General features: G+C 42.5%; 1 protein-coding gene across 1 annotated transcript in view; it reads right to left on the reverse strand.

Annotated features, from left to right (window-relative positions):
- Nucleotides 1-1,475: 1,475 nt before the first annotated feature.
- KAT6A (lysine acetyltransferase 6A) overlaps nucleotides 1,476-15,340 on the reverse strand; it is a 51,615-nt gene continuing 37,750 nt past the window's right edge. Inside the window, exons 16-18 of the mRNA XM_075444582.1 lie at nucleotides 14,259-14,951; nucleotides 13,162-13,477; nucleotides 1,476-6,578 (exon numbers count right to left, since the gene is read on the reverse strand). Coding sequence (XP_075300697.1) covers nucleotides 3,991-6,578; nucleotides 13,162-13,477; nucleotides 14,259-14,951 — 3,597 coding nt within the window. The 3' untranslated portion in view covers nucleotides 1,476-3,990. The remainder of the gene's footprint in view (nucleotides 6,579-13,161; nucleotides 13,478-14,258; nucleotides 14,952-15,340) is intronic.

Here is a 15,340-nt window from a genome sequence, read left to right on the forward strand (position 1 = left end):
CTGTTCTCAATTGGTATTTTACTTTTAAAACTCATAATGTATCCTAAAAATGAGAGATGTTTCTGAAAATTGGTAATGCATAAAAGCTGATTCCAACAGTATTGTTAGATAACAATTCAAGCCGAGCATATTTTAATGGCCAGGTCAAATCTGCTAAATTCAGTGCATACAGAAAGCAACAAGCAAAACCCCCCCAAAAACCAAACCACAATCGTTTAAGTATGGGAAAAAAAAAGGCACAATGACATGGCACTCACCACCTTGTAATTTTGCTACTGGACAGTGCCAAAGCTTCCTTTAATGAACAACTTAAAAAAACTAAGCAATGAGCAATTGAACACAGCTTTCTGGCACAGAATGGTTAATTCAGTCTTCACTCCAGCACTGACTATGGGAAAGTAAGGCACCTCGGTGCAAAACACACAGGATGTCTGTCTACTGAGATCCTGATGACTCTTTTCGGGGACGCTACTGATGCACTCACTGTAACTCACAAGCGATTGAAGTGGTGAAAACCTTAATCACGGGCCACCCTCTCTCTCTCTCCTTCATGCCTGAATAACATAAAAACTGTTGTGAGAATAAATGAACGAATCACCCACGAGCACCCCTGTATGATCAACTTCTATCTGCATCTCAACGCATAGATCTGAAAATTCAGGGGCCTCAGTAAACTGCTATAACGAGTCCAAGGAAAAACAGATCCGCTTGAAAGAAGATACAGCCTCAGCCTCAGCCTCACCTCCCAGCAGACGGCATTCCCGCCTGGCGCGGCCTGGAGCGCGGGAAGTGCATCACCCCTCGCCCTACCAGCTCTCCAGGTCCCCTCACAGACACGGAGGTAGCCCGCGCACATGCGCAGCCGTGACCGCGCCTCTGCCCAACGGCCCGCCGCAGACCGCGGCCGCCTCGCGCCCCCCGCAGCCCCGCCCACCTGCCGCGCGGCCGCTCTGCCCGCGGCGGTGCTTACCGCTGCGGCTGGCGCGCGCTGGCCGGAGCTTTGCTGCCACCTCGCGTTGCGGCAGCGCTGAGCGCCGGCCCCGGTGCGGCGCGGGAGCTGCGGGGAGTCCCGCTTCTCTGCGGGGGGCGAACGATGGCGAGGAGAGACCGCTTCAAACACGCATTGCAATGTTCTAAGTGCACAGGTCAAAACTCTCCAGCAGTTGTACAAACAGAAGCTGACAAAAACCAGCTAACACACTAAGCGTTGGGCAGCCCTTGCAGAGAGGAATGTAAAGGTGATGATTTCTGGAGAAGCTTTCAAGTTTTTGGTTTTTCTTCTTACTTGGAATCTTTCTCTGGCTAGAAGCTGTAGATAAAAACTAACGTGGACGGAGATCTCGCAAGTAAATTCCAAGTACCACCTCTCTTCCAGATCAAAAGGCCGAGAGGGAATCGTATTCCCTGGACCAAGGATCAGTGACAGAGTTCACTGCTCAAATGGAAGAAAAAGAAATCCACATGCACAACTGACATCCAAAATGGCTCAACATAATTTATTTTTTATGTTAAAATGTACAGAGTTCTTTTGAAAGTACTTGCTAGAAAGGGAAAAAAAAGTGATATTACATACAAGGAGAGGAAGGGAGACCATCCAGCCAGGAGCGTATGACATGGAGAATTACAAAGGCATCTAGGCACCCCTTCCCCTTAGCTTACAAGTCACCATGAACAAAGTACAAAGAGGTTACAAAACAGGAAAAGCAAATATAAACAGACAGGAATAGACTCAGCTTCATTTGTACATGCGGCTTTTAGAGGCATCTGGAGCTCCTATTCACACACTCTAGAGATCTCTTTAAAGAGAATTTTTATCTTTCTTAAAATAGTTTTTAATATTCTACAACAAAGATAAAAAACTTTAAAGATGGAATGAAATGAAAAAGCTCTTATTTTTAAAAGGCATCGAAGTCACTAACAGTGAGATTTTTTTTAAATTTCTTTTAGAAGATTACCCAAGTTATCTTGCTAAAAATACATATTATTTTTTTTAAACAGAAGTGAAAAAATGGTAGGTACCAATATTACTGTGTTGGATAATTTCTTTTTATATATAGAAAAGAACATTTTTTTTCTACAATAGTTCTACAGTCACAAAGGCTTGTGGAAAAGGGAGCTGCCCAATTGATAAAAAAACCATACAAAACCAAACCAAACATAACGGCAAACAAACTAAATTCACGGCCCTCATTTCAACAGCTTCTCCTCCTGTCTCAGACCCCCCCTACCCCCCACCCCCAGCAATCAGGAAGCAGCGACACAGCTGAAGATCTAGGAAGGAGAGGGCAGCACAGTGCGCTTTCTACATGGGTTATTTGGAACTGGAATAGTATATACAGAGAAATGGGGTCCTACACAGCCTTGTACATGCTCAAAACTCAACAGAAATAAAGAATGGAAGTCCTTTGAATTCTGCTTTTTATGGTTAGCAGTTACTGGAGGAAAGTCCATTTTAGTGCATCTGAAGAAACCCCAACTTTCTTTTAGACTCTTTTGGTTTAAAAACAAAAGAAATTAGTCTTACTAATGTGTCTGTATTTCTACTCCATATACAATAAAAAAGAACTTTACATTAAAGGGTGTCCCTTTTTGTATTGGGTGACATGCCAGCAATATGGCCAAAAAGACTGCAAATTGGATTATGCAGTAATAAACAGCAAAATCCTGCCGCCTGCATCCTACTATGGTGTTTGGACTGTTTCTCTCCTGTAAAACAGACCGATTCCCTTCTTTTCCCACACTAGATCAAAAGTGTGGCTATTCCTATAAAATGCGTCTCAAACGTAGTGGGAAAATCAGGGAAAACATCACTGACTCCCCCAGAGAGTGGCACACTCCGCAACTTCCTAGCCCATACCAGGAATGGAAGAGTGACAATGACATCACAGGGTTCCTGTCAAGTCACTTAAAACATACACTTTATCTTCCAAGCTCACCCAGGTAAAAAGACTGAGAGGCAGACCACTGGAATCAGCTGCTTTTGAGCTCAGCCTGACTCAAAGGCTCAGAACCAAGACCCTCAGCATTTCAAAGTACATACTAAAGCAGAGTTTGGGATCTCAGAGTTGTGGCTGACTTGCAGTTCACCAGAAGAGCCTGCAACCGTTTTCTTGTCATAACAGACCATTAGCCATCCTATCCTCCTCATGACTGCATAAGGGATACAAACAGTTCTCTCTTGAGATGCTTCCAGTAGTTCAGAGTGACAGAACATGTGTGCATGCATGCACATGTGTGTGCGCATGCATGTCTGGGTGGTGAATGGGATCATTTTAAAGTTACATCATATTTTCAGCATGAAACATACAATTTCAATTAACTTGTCTACAAAAACACCAGTGTGAATAGTTTATTGTTTACACGTAACTCCAAATTTTACTGAGGGTGAGGGAGTCAGGGAAAAGTAAAGATCAAAAATTTTTCTGACTTGCAGAAATAAAGAACTTCATTTATCCTCTGTGTCCCCTTCCAGGTCTCCCAGTAAGTGCCTCCTGCTAGAAGTAGGAAATGCTAGGTGGGGTTTAGAGGGAAGGGTTGTTGTTATTTGAGATGTCAAACATTTTGCATGACTGCAGCGCTAGAAACTGCATACAGAGGGGCACAGGGGAGGGAGAAGGACATACATTTGGAAAAAAAATTTAGAAATATTATTTCACTGTTACACATATTCTGTCCACATTGTCAGCAAAGTAAGGCTCTTTTTAAATTATGAAAAGATTTTGTGCATGTTTTCCCCTCTAAAAAACATCCATAAATGATTTTAGCTGTAAAATGTTTCAGGATTGTGAAGAAAACAGAAACGCAAAACAAAAAAAAAAAATCCAAAAAATAAAGACCAGGCTTCCTAAAAAATAAAATAAACCAAAGAAAATCCCTCTAAATCTACAGCAATATTTTAACTGGAAAAAGGTCCATTTTCTCTGGTTCGTCAGTATAAAAGGTTCCTTTATTTATATATATTTCAGTTTTTAGGATGCAAGTTCATCTTGCTCATCTTCTCATGTATGGTCCATTGAGAGACTGCTTGGGCACGCCAGCCGCATTCATGTAGCTGTGATGGGAGGGGCCAGTGTACATCATGTTTCCATGAGGATTTGGCTGCATAGGCTGCTGGGTATAGGCCTGGCTCCCCATCATTCCCATCTGCATCTGCATAGGATACTGTGCTGTCTGGTTCATGTAGGCAGGGTTACTATGGTAACTGCTGTTCATCATAGGCTGTGTCATTCTGTAGCTGTTCATGGCATTCAGGGTGTTCATATTCATGGAATTAACATTGTAAGGGGCGGTTGGCATTAGGTTGACTCCCATGTTCATACCCCGTTGAACAGCTAACGTACGAGGACCGGCCTGCATGGCAACTGCAGGTGGGCTGCGGCCATAGAGCTGCTGCTGGTGTGCAGTTGCAGAGGGCAGTGGTGCTGACTTAGAGCGAATGGAAATATGCCCCTTGACTGGCATTTGCCCCTGCAACCTCTGTGTATGTGGAATACCAATATTGGTAGCAGACATATTACACTGAAGCAGAGGTGACGTGAGGTTCATGGTGGTGGACGCCAGGTTTGGTGGGGGTGTCATAGTGGCTTGTGCTTGTGGTGTGCCTGCTAATGGATGAGAGGGAGCTAGCTGAGCCAGTCCTGTGTTGGACAGAGAAACGCTGGTTGCATAGGAAGTCACAGCAGGAGAATGGCTATAAGGCATGGCATGAGGGTCCATAATGGTGTTTGTCAGCTGCTGCAACTTGGCTAAACTGAATGTGGCTGATGGTTGCGAATAGCCCCCAGCACCAAAATCCCCTGGAATCCTCTCATAGATACTTATGTTACCAGTACTTCCTGATTCCGGTATTTCCATGATCATAGGCGCTGGGGTGAAGCTGTTGTTCATGCTACACTGAGACAGCGGAGGCTGTTGCTGGGGTGGAGGTGGGGGCTGTGGCTGCTGTGACTGAGGCTGTTGCTGTTGTGGCTGCGTTGTTGGTTGCTGGTTACTTGGAGGCCTTTCTACTACACAGCTCTGAGGTGATTTGATATTGCAGTTTCCTGCAGGTGGGACAGTGCTTTGCTGCATCATGCTGCAGCTGCTGCCAATGTTTGCCATTTGCTGAGTGACAACACAGCTGTTCTGAGTGAGGCTGCTAGAAGATGACAGTCCTCCATACGAACAGCTGCTCTGGGAAGAGTTATTTCCACAAATGCTGCCTCCCATAGTGGAGTCATAGCTGCTGGGGTTTTCATAATTCTCTGTAGTGCTCTCAATGCTGCCAAGGTCACTGAAGCCACTATCCACCACCTGCTGAGAGTGGTCCGATACTGAAGGCACATCCATCATGGGGCTGGTCTCCATGTTCTGCATAGAGGGTGCGGACAGGGATCCTTGTTCAGGACTTATCTGGGTGTAACTGCTCTCCAGAGCAGGCACATTTGGGCTGCTGACAGAACGTACAGACTGGCTGGGGTGGGACTGAACAGAGGATATTGGGCTGTTGTGTTCTGAGGCCTGACAATCTTCAACCATTGATATCTGAGGATCCTCCTCAGTCTGGGTGTAACTCTGCAAAGTCTGACAAGCTGCAAGAGTTTCTTCACAGTCCTGGTAAGCTACATCATGCTCGTTGCTTTCCTCCTGTGTCAAGGACTGGACTGCTTGAACAGTTTCAAGATCTAGTTCACTATGAGGAATGCCTTCCTCTTCCTTTAATTCAATTAACCCTTCTTTATTACTTTGCTCTTCTTCGTGATCATCTTCAGACCCAGGGATGTGCTCTGAGCCCACCGATGTCTCATTGGAAGCCTGCTCTTCCTCAGAATCTGCCTCTGCTTCATCTTTTTCTTTTGCATCTTCTCTACTGCTTGGTATGCTTGTTTCTAAAAAACATTCTTGCACCTGAGGCTCCTCCTTCACCCCTTCTCTAACAGGCTGTTCCTCCAATTCTTTTTTCTTTACAGACTCCAGATGACCATCATCTTCGTCATCAGCATCATGATCTTCATTTTGATTTGTCACTACTGCAACTTCCTCTTCTTCCTCGTGGTCATGCTCAGGTTCATCTAGTTCTTGCTGTTCTTCTTCTGATTGCCTTTGCTCTTCTAAAACCCGCGGCTTCTCCTCTACCTCCTCTTCTATCTCAGGCCCTTTTACTTCTGGCACTGGACTGCTGTTGCTATCCACAGGAGAAACTGCTCTTACTTCACTGCTAGCTGTATCTTCCTCTTCTCCCTCTCCTACCTCTTCTGCTTCCATATTCAGATCTTCCTCTTTCCTTTCCTCAGTAAGAGGCAGCTCCTCTTTCTGCTCAACACTTTCTTCTTTATCTGAAATTCTGGGCTTACGCCCTGGTTTTGAATTAGCTACCACCCCATCAACCCCTTCATCCTGAACTGACGGTGGCACCTTTTCCTGGCTCAGTTTAAAACCTGGTTTTCGACCAGGTCTTTTCTTCCAGTGGACTGGTTTTCGGCTTTTCCCTTTTGGCCATCCCTTCTTCTTTTTCATGGGTGTAGAAGTATCTGGCTCAAACGAAGAATCCTTTGCTTCACATTTTCTCAGCATAGATAATGGATTCAAAGTTGGGTTACCTGAAAACACAAATTGAAAGATACTGTTCAAACATTTTTGTTTGACCTAAGCATTCATGGAAGCCTTCCCAAGCATTCCCATCATGTTTATCAACTTTACGTATCAGTACTAGCTTAGAGATTTATTGTGAAGAGTAACAAGAAGGATCGGGGTCTGCTCATTTGTGATCACATTCCATGTTACATTTTCAATGAAGACCAATGCTTTCAAGATTTTGCATGGTCAAAGCTCTGAGCCTTTAATATACAATTCAAATTAAACACTAGGCTATATGATAAAGTCCTGGAAAGATGCACCGCCCTTTACAAATTTCATTTATACAATACGTTCACAACTGAAAATGTTCCAGTGTAGGGGAACACATGAAGTTGCAATAAAAGCACGTTTCCTTTTAGATCTCTATTTTGAATCTGCTGAAGAAAGGAAATATTTCCACTTTTTTCATGGCTTATGCTTTTAAATGCCAACAGAAATACACAGATGACAATGTGGCTAGTGTTGTGTTTTTTTTTTTTAATCTGAGAAATCATTAAAAGGAAGCTGAATTTCTCCCTCGTCTGACTTTTAGTTGATGAAGTAAGTTTTGCAATTCATGGCTTTCTAAACACTAGAATAGGTTCAGAACTTACACAGCCAGAAAGGAATGTGATCATTTACTGAGAACTTTCTGAATACTGTAAGGCATTCCCTGAACTAATTTTGTTTTGAACCTGTCAATTAGGAGAGTCAAGTGACATTTTACATTTTAACTGCTAGTAAACTACTGCAATAGTTAATCATTGACCCTAGTTGATATTCACACTTTACCATCTGAATTTCTGTCTTCAGACACTGAATTTACTTAATCCACTTTTGTATTAGTTTTCATTTATCTGCTAGGCAGAACATCTCTCTTGGGAAATAACAGTTCTCACCTAAGTAAACTTATCAAGTCACTCTTTTGCCTCCACTTTCTTTGAATCTATCATTACAGAACATTTGTTCTAGTGTCTTAATCAGCCCATGACTGTTCTTTGAACTATTCCAGTTTATCAACACTCTTATCAAGTGTGAATAACTGAGTAAAGACGGTTGTAATACTTTCACCAAAGCTAAATAAAGAGATGACAGAATGTCTCTACTCCACTTAAGATTCCCCTGTTCATATATTTAAGGATTATCCGAATCTCTTTGGCTTTGAGCTAGAAAACCACACTAATTATTGGACATGACCTTCACACACTCTCACAGACGTTGTCAGTGAATTGCCCTTCACTTCATTTACCAAATCCCCTCTTCTTCTGTCAGCTGCTACATTATTTTTCAATCTATCCATAAAACAGCAGTACAAACAGACACATGACGCAGACCAATCTCCCTTAGAACAGAATAGTTCTGTTGGAGTGGACCTACAATGATCATCTAGTCCAACTGGCTTGCACCCCGCTAATAACAAAGCTGCTTAATTACTCCTTGTTTGCAGTTTGATTTATTTAATATGTGATAACTTGACTCTGTAACATTTCAGCTTAAGCAAATGGTTTTGATTAAGTCAAATATCCCTCAAAACACTAAGCAGGTAACATCAATTTCTCTTATTAACCTAGCTGTAGTCTCATAAAAATACATCATTGTCTGACAAATGCATTTTTCATATACCAGTGTTCATTTGTATTGAGCAAATAACCCTCCCTGGACTTTCTACCGAGTAATAAGCCAGTCATCCTACCATTTAAATGAGGATGAATGTCACACTGACAGGCCTATATTTAGGTTGGTCATCCCACTATGTGGATATAAGATTAATTTCCCCCCAATATTAAGAATATATTTATTCACATTTCTGCCGTTTCTACCATCTTAAAAAATGTTATTGACTCTATGCTATGAATTTCCTAAGAAGAGCTGTTTAAAGTCCACAGTTATGAAACAAGGGTAAAACTAAATAATGTGCTCCTAGTAGTTCACAAATGCTTCTTAAAACCTAATCGTAGGTCAGCTGAGTTACTCCTGCCGTTTGTTCAGACAGTCATTTACTCTAAATATCTCTGAGGAGAAGCATTCTGAAAAAAATACGCATATTAAAAAATGAATTTAAAACAAATACTGAATTAAAGAATTCCTTGAACTCATCCATAAAACAAGTATTTGGAATGTGAATAAAGGAAAGAAAGGATCTGCCACAGTCAGCGTATCATGGGGCAGGAAGAAGGACACACTACTTTCATAGTATTTATTAAAGCATTAACACTTAAGACCTTAAAAAAAAATACACCTCAAAAAAAAAAAATTGCTATTTCTCTTCCCCTTCTTTCACATTTCCTATCTACTACAGAGGATTAGATTTACCACCTCTTAGGTGAAGACCCATTGCTGTTATCTGTACTTTCATGGATTTAATATTTTTAGTAATAGAAAAAAAAAGTAAATTATCTTATGATGGCAGGCTCCCCTTATAATAATGTAGTATTAAAGGTGTTCAGTCTGGGCTCCACAGTATAAGACAGACATGGAGCTACTGGAGAGAGACCAGCGAAGGCCACTAAGATGTCCAAGAGACTGGAACACCTCTCTGATGACAAAAGGCTGAGAGAGCTGGGACTAGAGAAGAGAACGCTCGGAGAGAACCTTTAATTAATGTGTACAAATGTCTTAAGGGAGGGTGTAAAGAAGATGGAGCCAGGCTCTTTCCAGTGGTGCCCAGTGCCATGACCAGAAGCCATGAGCACAAACTGAAACACAGGAGATTCTATCTGAGCACGAGGAATCACTTCTTTACTGTGACTAAGAACTGGAACAGGCTGCCCAGAGAGGCTCCAGAGTCTCCCTCCTTGGAGATATTCAGAAGCCATCTGGACATGGTCCTGAGCAACTCGCTCTTAGTGGCCTTGCTTAAGCAGCAGGACTGCACAAGATGACCTCCAGAGGTCCTTTCCAACCTCAAGGGACTGTGATGCTATGATTTTTACCATATACACGACACCATCTTCACAAAAGAATATGGATTTGATGACCACTCAAGATTTCACGTGCGTAATTTTTTAGGATACTGAGAAACATATGTACGTGCTCATTCAGTTGCACTCAGCTAAACGTCAGTGTGCACGCAAGCTTGAACAGAAGATCATTACAGCATTCACATTCACAGTAGAACTTACAGGTAGAACTAGGAAAAGCAAAATAATACAGCCCAGCTTATTACAGAGCTGCATCTTCCCCCACACAACACTGATCGAGTTGCACAGAACTGGCAGAATATAGAGAAACGATCTTTATTTGTTTTCTACACTGCAGAACACAGTCCTCCCGAATGCCTAACCCTTATTAAATACTGGCCTCAAATCACCACACCACACTATCAGTTCTCACTGTAGCCCTGACAGCAATCAGAACCAATTCAAATTCTCATGCGACACCAAAGGTTACATTTCAGGGAAATCATAAAACACTTTCAATGCATTGCCTCAGCTAGAGATTAAGTTCTCAGGGAAAATCTAACCCAAACCACCCTTAGTTCGAAATTTGTTTGTTTTGGGTTTTTTTCTTAAAAAAAAAAAAAGGGGGGGCGGCGGGGATTACGAGCAGGTTTCTGTAGTGATGGGAAAACTTCCAAAATAACTAAGCTTCCTATAAACATTCCTAACATAGTTATGATTATGGAATAGCTTACTTTGGGTGTCATCTCTAAGCAAGTAAAGAAGGTTATCAAGAGTAGCCAAAACGGATTCACCAAGTGGAAATGATGCTTGACCAATCTGATAGCTTTCAATAATGGCACAGCTGGCTGTAGACGAGAGCAGTGGGTGTTGTCTACCTAAACTTCAGCAAGGCTTTTGACACTGTCTGCCATAACATACTCATTGGGAAGCTCAGGAAGTGTGGGCTAGATGAGTGGACAGTGAGGTGGATTGACAACTAGCTGAACGGCAGAGCTCAGAGGGTTGTGATCAGCGGCACAGAGTTCAGTTGGAGGCCTGTAGCTAGTGGGGTTCCCCAGGGGTCAGTACTCAGCCCAGTCTTGTTCAACTTACTCATCAACAACCTGGATGAAGAGACAGAACGTGTTGATATGAAACTGGGAGGAGTGGCTGATACACCGGAAGGCTGTGCTGCCATTCAGCAAGACCTGGACAGACTAGAGAGCTGGGCGAAGAGGAACCTGATTACGTTCAACAAGGGCAAGTGCAGGGTCCTGCACCTGGGGAGGAATAACCCCATGCACCAGTACAGGCTCAGGGCTGACCTGCTGGGAAGCAGCTCTGCGGAGAGGGACCTGGGTGTCCTGGTGGACGACAAGTTGACCATGAGTCAGCAGTGTGCCCTGGTTGCCAAGAAGGCCAATGGGATCCTGGGGTGCACCAAGAGGAGTGTGGCCAGTAGGTCGAGGGAGGTTCTCCTCCCCCTCTGCTCTGCCCTGGGGAGGCCCCATCTGCAGTACTGCGTCCAGTTCTGGGCTCCCCACTTCAAGAAAGATGAGGAACTACTGGAGAGAATCCAGCGTAGGGCTACGAAGATGATGAGGGGACTGGAGCATCTCCGCTACGAGGAAAAGCTGAGGGAGCTGGGGCTTGTTCAGCCTGAAGAAGAGAAGACTGAGAGGGGATCTTATAAATGCTTATAAATATCTTAAGGGCAGGTGTCAAGAGGACAGGGCCAAACTCTTTTCAGTGGTGCCCAGCGACAGGACAAGGGGCAACGGGCACAAACAGAAGCACAGGAAGTTCCACCTGAACGGAGGAAGAACTTCTTTACAACTGAGAGTGCACTGGAACAGTCTGCTGAGAGGGGTTGTGGAGTCTCCTCTGAAGATATTCAAAACTCACCTGGATGCAGTCCTGTGCAACCTGCTCTATGTGAACCTGCTTTAGCAGGGAGGTTGGACTAGACGATATCCAGAAGTCCCTTCCAACCCGTATCATTCTGTGACTAAAATAGTCTAAGTCTCAACCAAGTATTAATGACTGCAATACTGTATTTCTGAATTGTCATAAGGCAGTGCTGCCCCCCTCCACCCATCTTATTTTTTTATCAAAAAAGGCCAGGTGTTTATGGTGACCAATTATCCCAATGGGGTAACATATTTAGGTAACTGAAAGTACATTTTATTTTCTCCAAGATCATTACAGTTTTACTACACATATGCAAAGGCACCTGCATTAAAGGCATAAGCAGCCACAGATACTGTTTGATGTCAGGAGCAGCAATATCCTAAAATAGTGTGCTCACTACTTTATTACTTAAGAGGTTCTGACAAATTTGCAGCAGTTGAGGAAAAAAAGCAACAGAAGTGACACAAGGGAACAGAAAGCACTAAATTACAAATAAAGAGTAAGAAAGTAAAGTATTTATAAAGTAGGTGAGCAAGAAATTTATCATTGTAGTATATAACAGATGCGAGTTAATACAGTGGCTTTCCAAATAACGTTTTTGATCCCTGGGCACTCCATGGACTATCTGCAGTCTGCAAAAGATGGTTAAAAAAATCACCTATGTATTTTATAAAGCAATATATGTGTGTGAAATCTTTGAAGCGATCTGCATCTCCACCAGAAAACATTCAGAAGAGCACAAATGAAAAAGCCTGAAAACCACTTATCTAACAGATCTTCTCCTCACTTTATAGTCTTATTAATGGTGCTGGAGAACCATATAAATGTATTTCACGAGTAATCTGATCACAACAGAATTAAAAAAATGGTATAAGATGATTGTGCATATAATCCCACTAAGCAAACTTAATGGTGCATCAACACATGTTTGCACTAAATTTACTTAGTTATATACTGCTATAAAAATTTAAGGATAACTGATACTAAATGGATAGTACACATGGCTGTAATCATATTGATGCTTTCAGTATTTAAGTACTTTTAAAGAAAAATTCTCCTCTGCTAACCACAAGCTATCTGAAAGCCATAAATTATTGGGTTTGTTCCAGTAATGATTTTTTATTGTGGGATAATGGCACCATACTTCTCTTTCACACAGTTCTCTATTTCACTGACTGCCTTGCACTATGTAGACCATCAAGAGAACAGAATGTGTAACAGCCATAATGAAGATTACTAATGGAACATCTTAATGACAGATGTTTCTTTTGAATTGTCAGTGCACTTCAAGTAACCAGTTCCAACCAAATAATTTTATGAGCTGAAGGTTCAGAGAACTTTAAGGAGATATGAGAAGCTGACAGGCAGGACATGCAATGTGATGAAGAACAGGATCTCAAAAGAGACAATTTATTGTTTTCCTTTGTTATGGAAAACTGAGGGCTCTCCAATTCATTTCTGTTTTATTTCTGTAAGCGACCCCACTGTATAGCTTCTTCCACAATCACAGATACCAATTTCACCAGGAAAGCTGAATCAAAAGGGTACCTGTGATCAGGTCATTGCTAGTAAGACAGTTAAAAGCATGCACCATGTTTTCATAAGACTTGGGAACGTTTGAGGCGGTTTGACTGGTAATTTATGCCTAACCCTACATTTTGGCTAGCAGTTACAAGACAATGTAAGCGGCTTGTTCCATCGTGAGCTCGTGTCATCTGGCACTCACTGACACACTACTGATATCAAACTTTCAACAGCATACCACCAAACATACCATTAGTGTCATCAGACTCCTCCTCATCTTTGGACTTCCTCTTAGAAGAGGGTCTATGCCTCAGTGTGTCTGGTGGGGCTAGGTGCCGAAAGTATCCACTGGGCAAAAGTTCACTCTCCTCCTCTTCATCCTCCTCCTCCTCTTCCTCCTCCTCAATCTCAAATGTAGGCTCTAATCGGGGCATTGGTCGTTCAGAGTCTGAGTCCTCAAATGGTTCATCCAGCACTTCTGTGGTTTCTGAGATTGTTTCAGTGACAACACTGCTGTTGTGGTGCTTACGCTTGCGGACTCGCCTCTTCCGATGAAGAATTGGTTTCTGAAAGTGGAAGGTGGGAGAAGAAAAGACATTTTATCACGTGCAGTAGAAATAAAACCACTGATAACATGAACAGCAGAGCTCAACTATCTAGGCAGGACCAGAGGGCTCCCTTCTGGAATCCAGACTTCACTAGAAATACTGACGGCACCTGCCTTCAGTTAAACAGATGTCAAATACAATGCAAGCCAACCGACTTCCATGAAGACTGCTAGATTGACGTTTGTGTAACAGTATACACCATTTAAACAGCTGAAAGTTCAGAGACACTACAACATAGATGTGAATAGTTTAGAATAAGCTGCAAAGATGATATAGAAGAGAACTTTTTAGTGCAGCATCCCATGAAGCGAGGATTTTCTTGGTCATGTTGACAGAATTCACATCTCCATTGTAAACCATTCCGAAGACTTTTTGCTGTGATTTTAGTTGTTCAGGTAGCATTTGTGTTTTGGAAGCTTCTTTTAAAAGTAGGACCATATCTGTTTCTATGTTGTGTGACTGAGTAAAACTTCAATAACCAAGGGGAAAAATCAAATGCACACAGCAGAAGCTAGAATGAAAAAAAACCCAAAACAACCCTACCTCTGATTCAACAAAAACTACCACTATAAAAGGTAGCAGAAAGTATTGTCTAGACAGAGTTCTGGAACACTGAGCAGATGCTACCTGTACACTTAGTACATACCCCATGAATTGCACAATCATTCAGAAAGTACCAACATACTGACAAAACAGACTGCATGATATAGTCAGAGACAACCAGAAATAAAGCACACACCTTTCGTTTTAACGTTGGCTTGGTGAGAACAGGTGGAGAGCTTGATCGAGGACTCACAGGCTCATCATCTTCATCTTCACTACTCTCACTAAAACACCTCAGAAGTGCTCTATCACTATCACTGTAGCGGCGGGGTAATCTGTCGCAGTCCTCCGGGAATCTACACTTCAGTGGCTCCATGTTCTTTTTCAACTGCCCTCTCCACCTTTCCATACCTTCGCTGTACCGCCGACGGGGAATTGCAGATTTTTCACCTTTGCCATACTGTCCCTGGGAAATGGCAGATTTTTCCTCATCTTCAGCATACCGGCCTCTTGGGGCTGGAGATTTCTCCTCACATTCACCACATCTTCCTTGCAAGGCCACTGACTTCTCCTCACAGTCACTGCATCGGCCTCGTGAAGCTGCTGATTTCTCCTCACATTCACTGCATCGCCCACTGGGAACTACTGTTTTGTCCTCAGTGGGCAATATTGGCTCCTTCTCACAAAAGGGCTCCCGAAGTTTTTTGCCCTTGCGGTTCCATCGACCTCTTCGTGATGGCTGACTGTTTGCAGGAAGACTATCCAGGGGAAAAATGTGCTTGTTTGGCCGTGCAGAATTGGCTGGAGCAACAATGTCTGGCTTTTTTTCACTCTCTGTAGGTGAGTAAGGTTCTTGCTCTTTCTTCTCCCATGACACAGATTTTACCATCTGATTTAAATAAAAACAAATAAATTTCACAATTCCTGTTTAAGCATGCATGTCTATCCTGAATTTGATTCCACAAAAGCTTTTGAGCAAAAAGTCAGAAAAGTTTATCAAGAATGATTTTTAAGAATCTCAGAATAACAAAAGAATTGACCACTAGGAGAGTCTTAATAGTGCTAACTGCTACTCCTTTCCTCCCAGGTGATAATGTACCTCAATTAGCTTCCCGACAAGTGACTTCAGTCAGCAACAGCCATCCAGTGGCCTGCTGAAATGCAAACATCAACTTTCTACATTCAAACACGGTATTTGTGTAATTTTCAAGAAAAAAAGTGAGAAAAACTTGAAGCTATTTTTCCATTAAAATTAACAATTAGTTTAATGGTAATACT

This window comes from Opisthocomus hoazin, chromosome 28, assembly GCF_030867145.1.
Source record: "Opisthocomus hoazin isolate bOpiHoa1 chromosome 28, bOpiHoa1.hap1, whole genome shotgun sequence".
NCBI classification, from domain to species: domain Eukaryota; kingdom Metazoa; phylum Chordata; class Aves; order Opisthocomiformes; family Opisthocomidae; genus Opisthocomus; species Opisthocomus hoazin.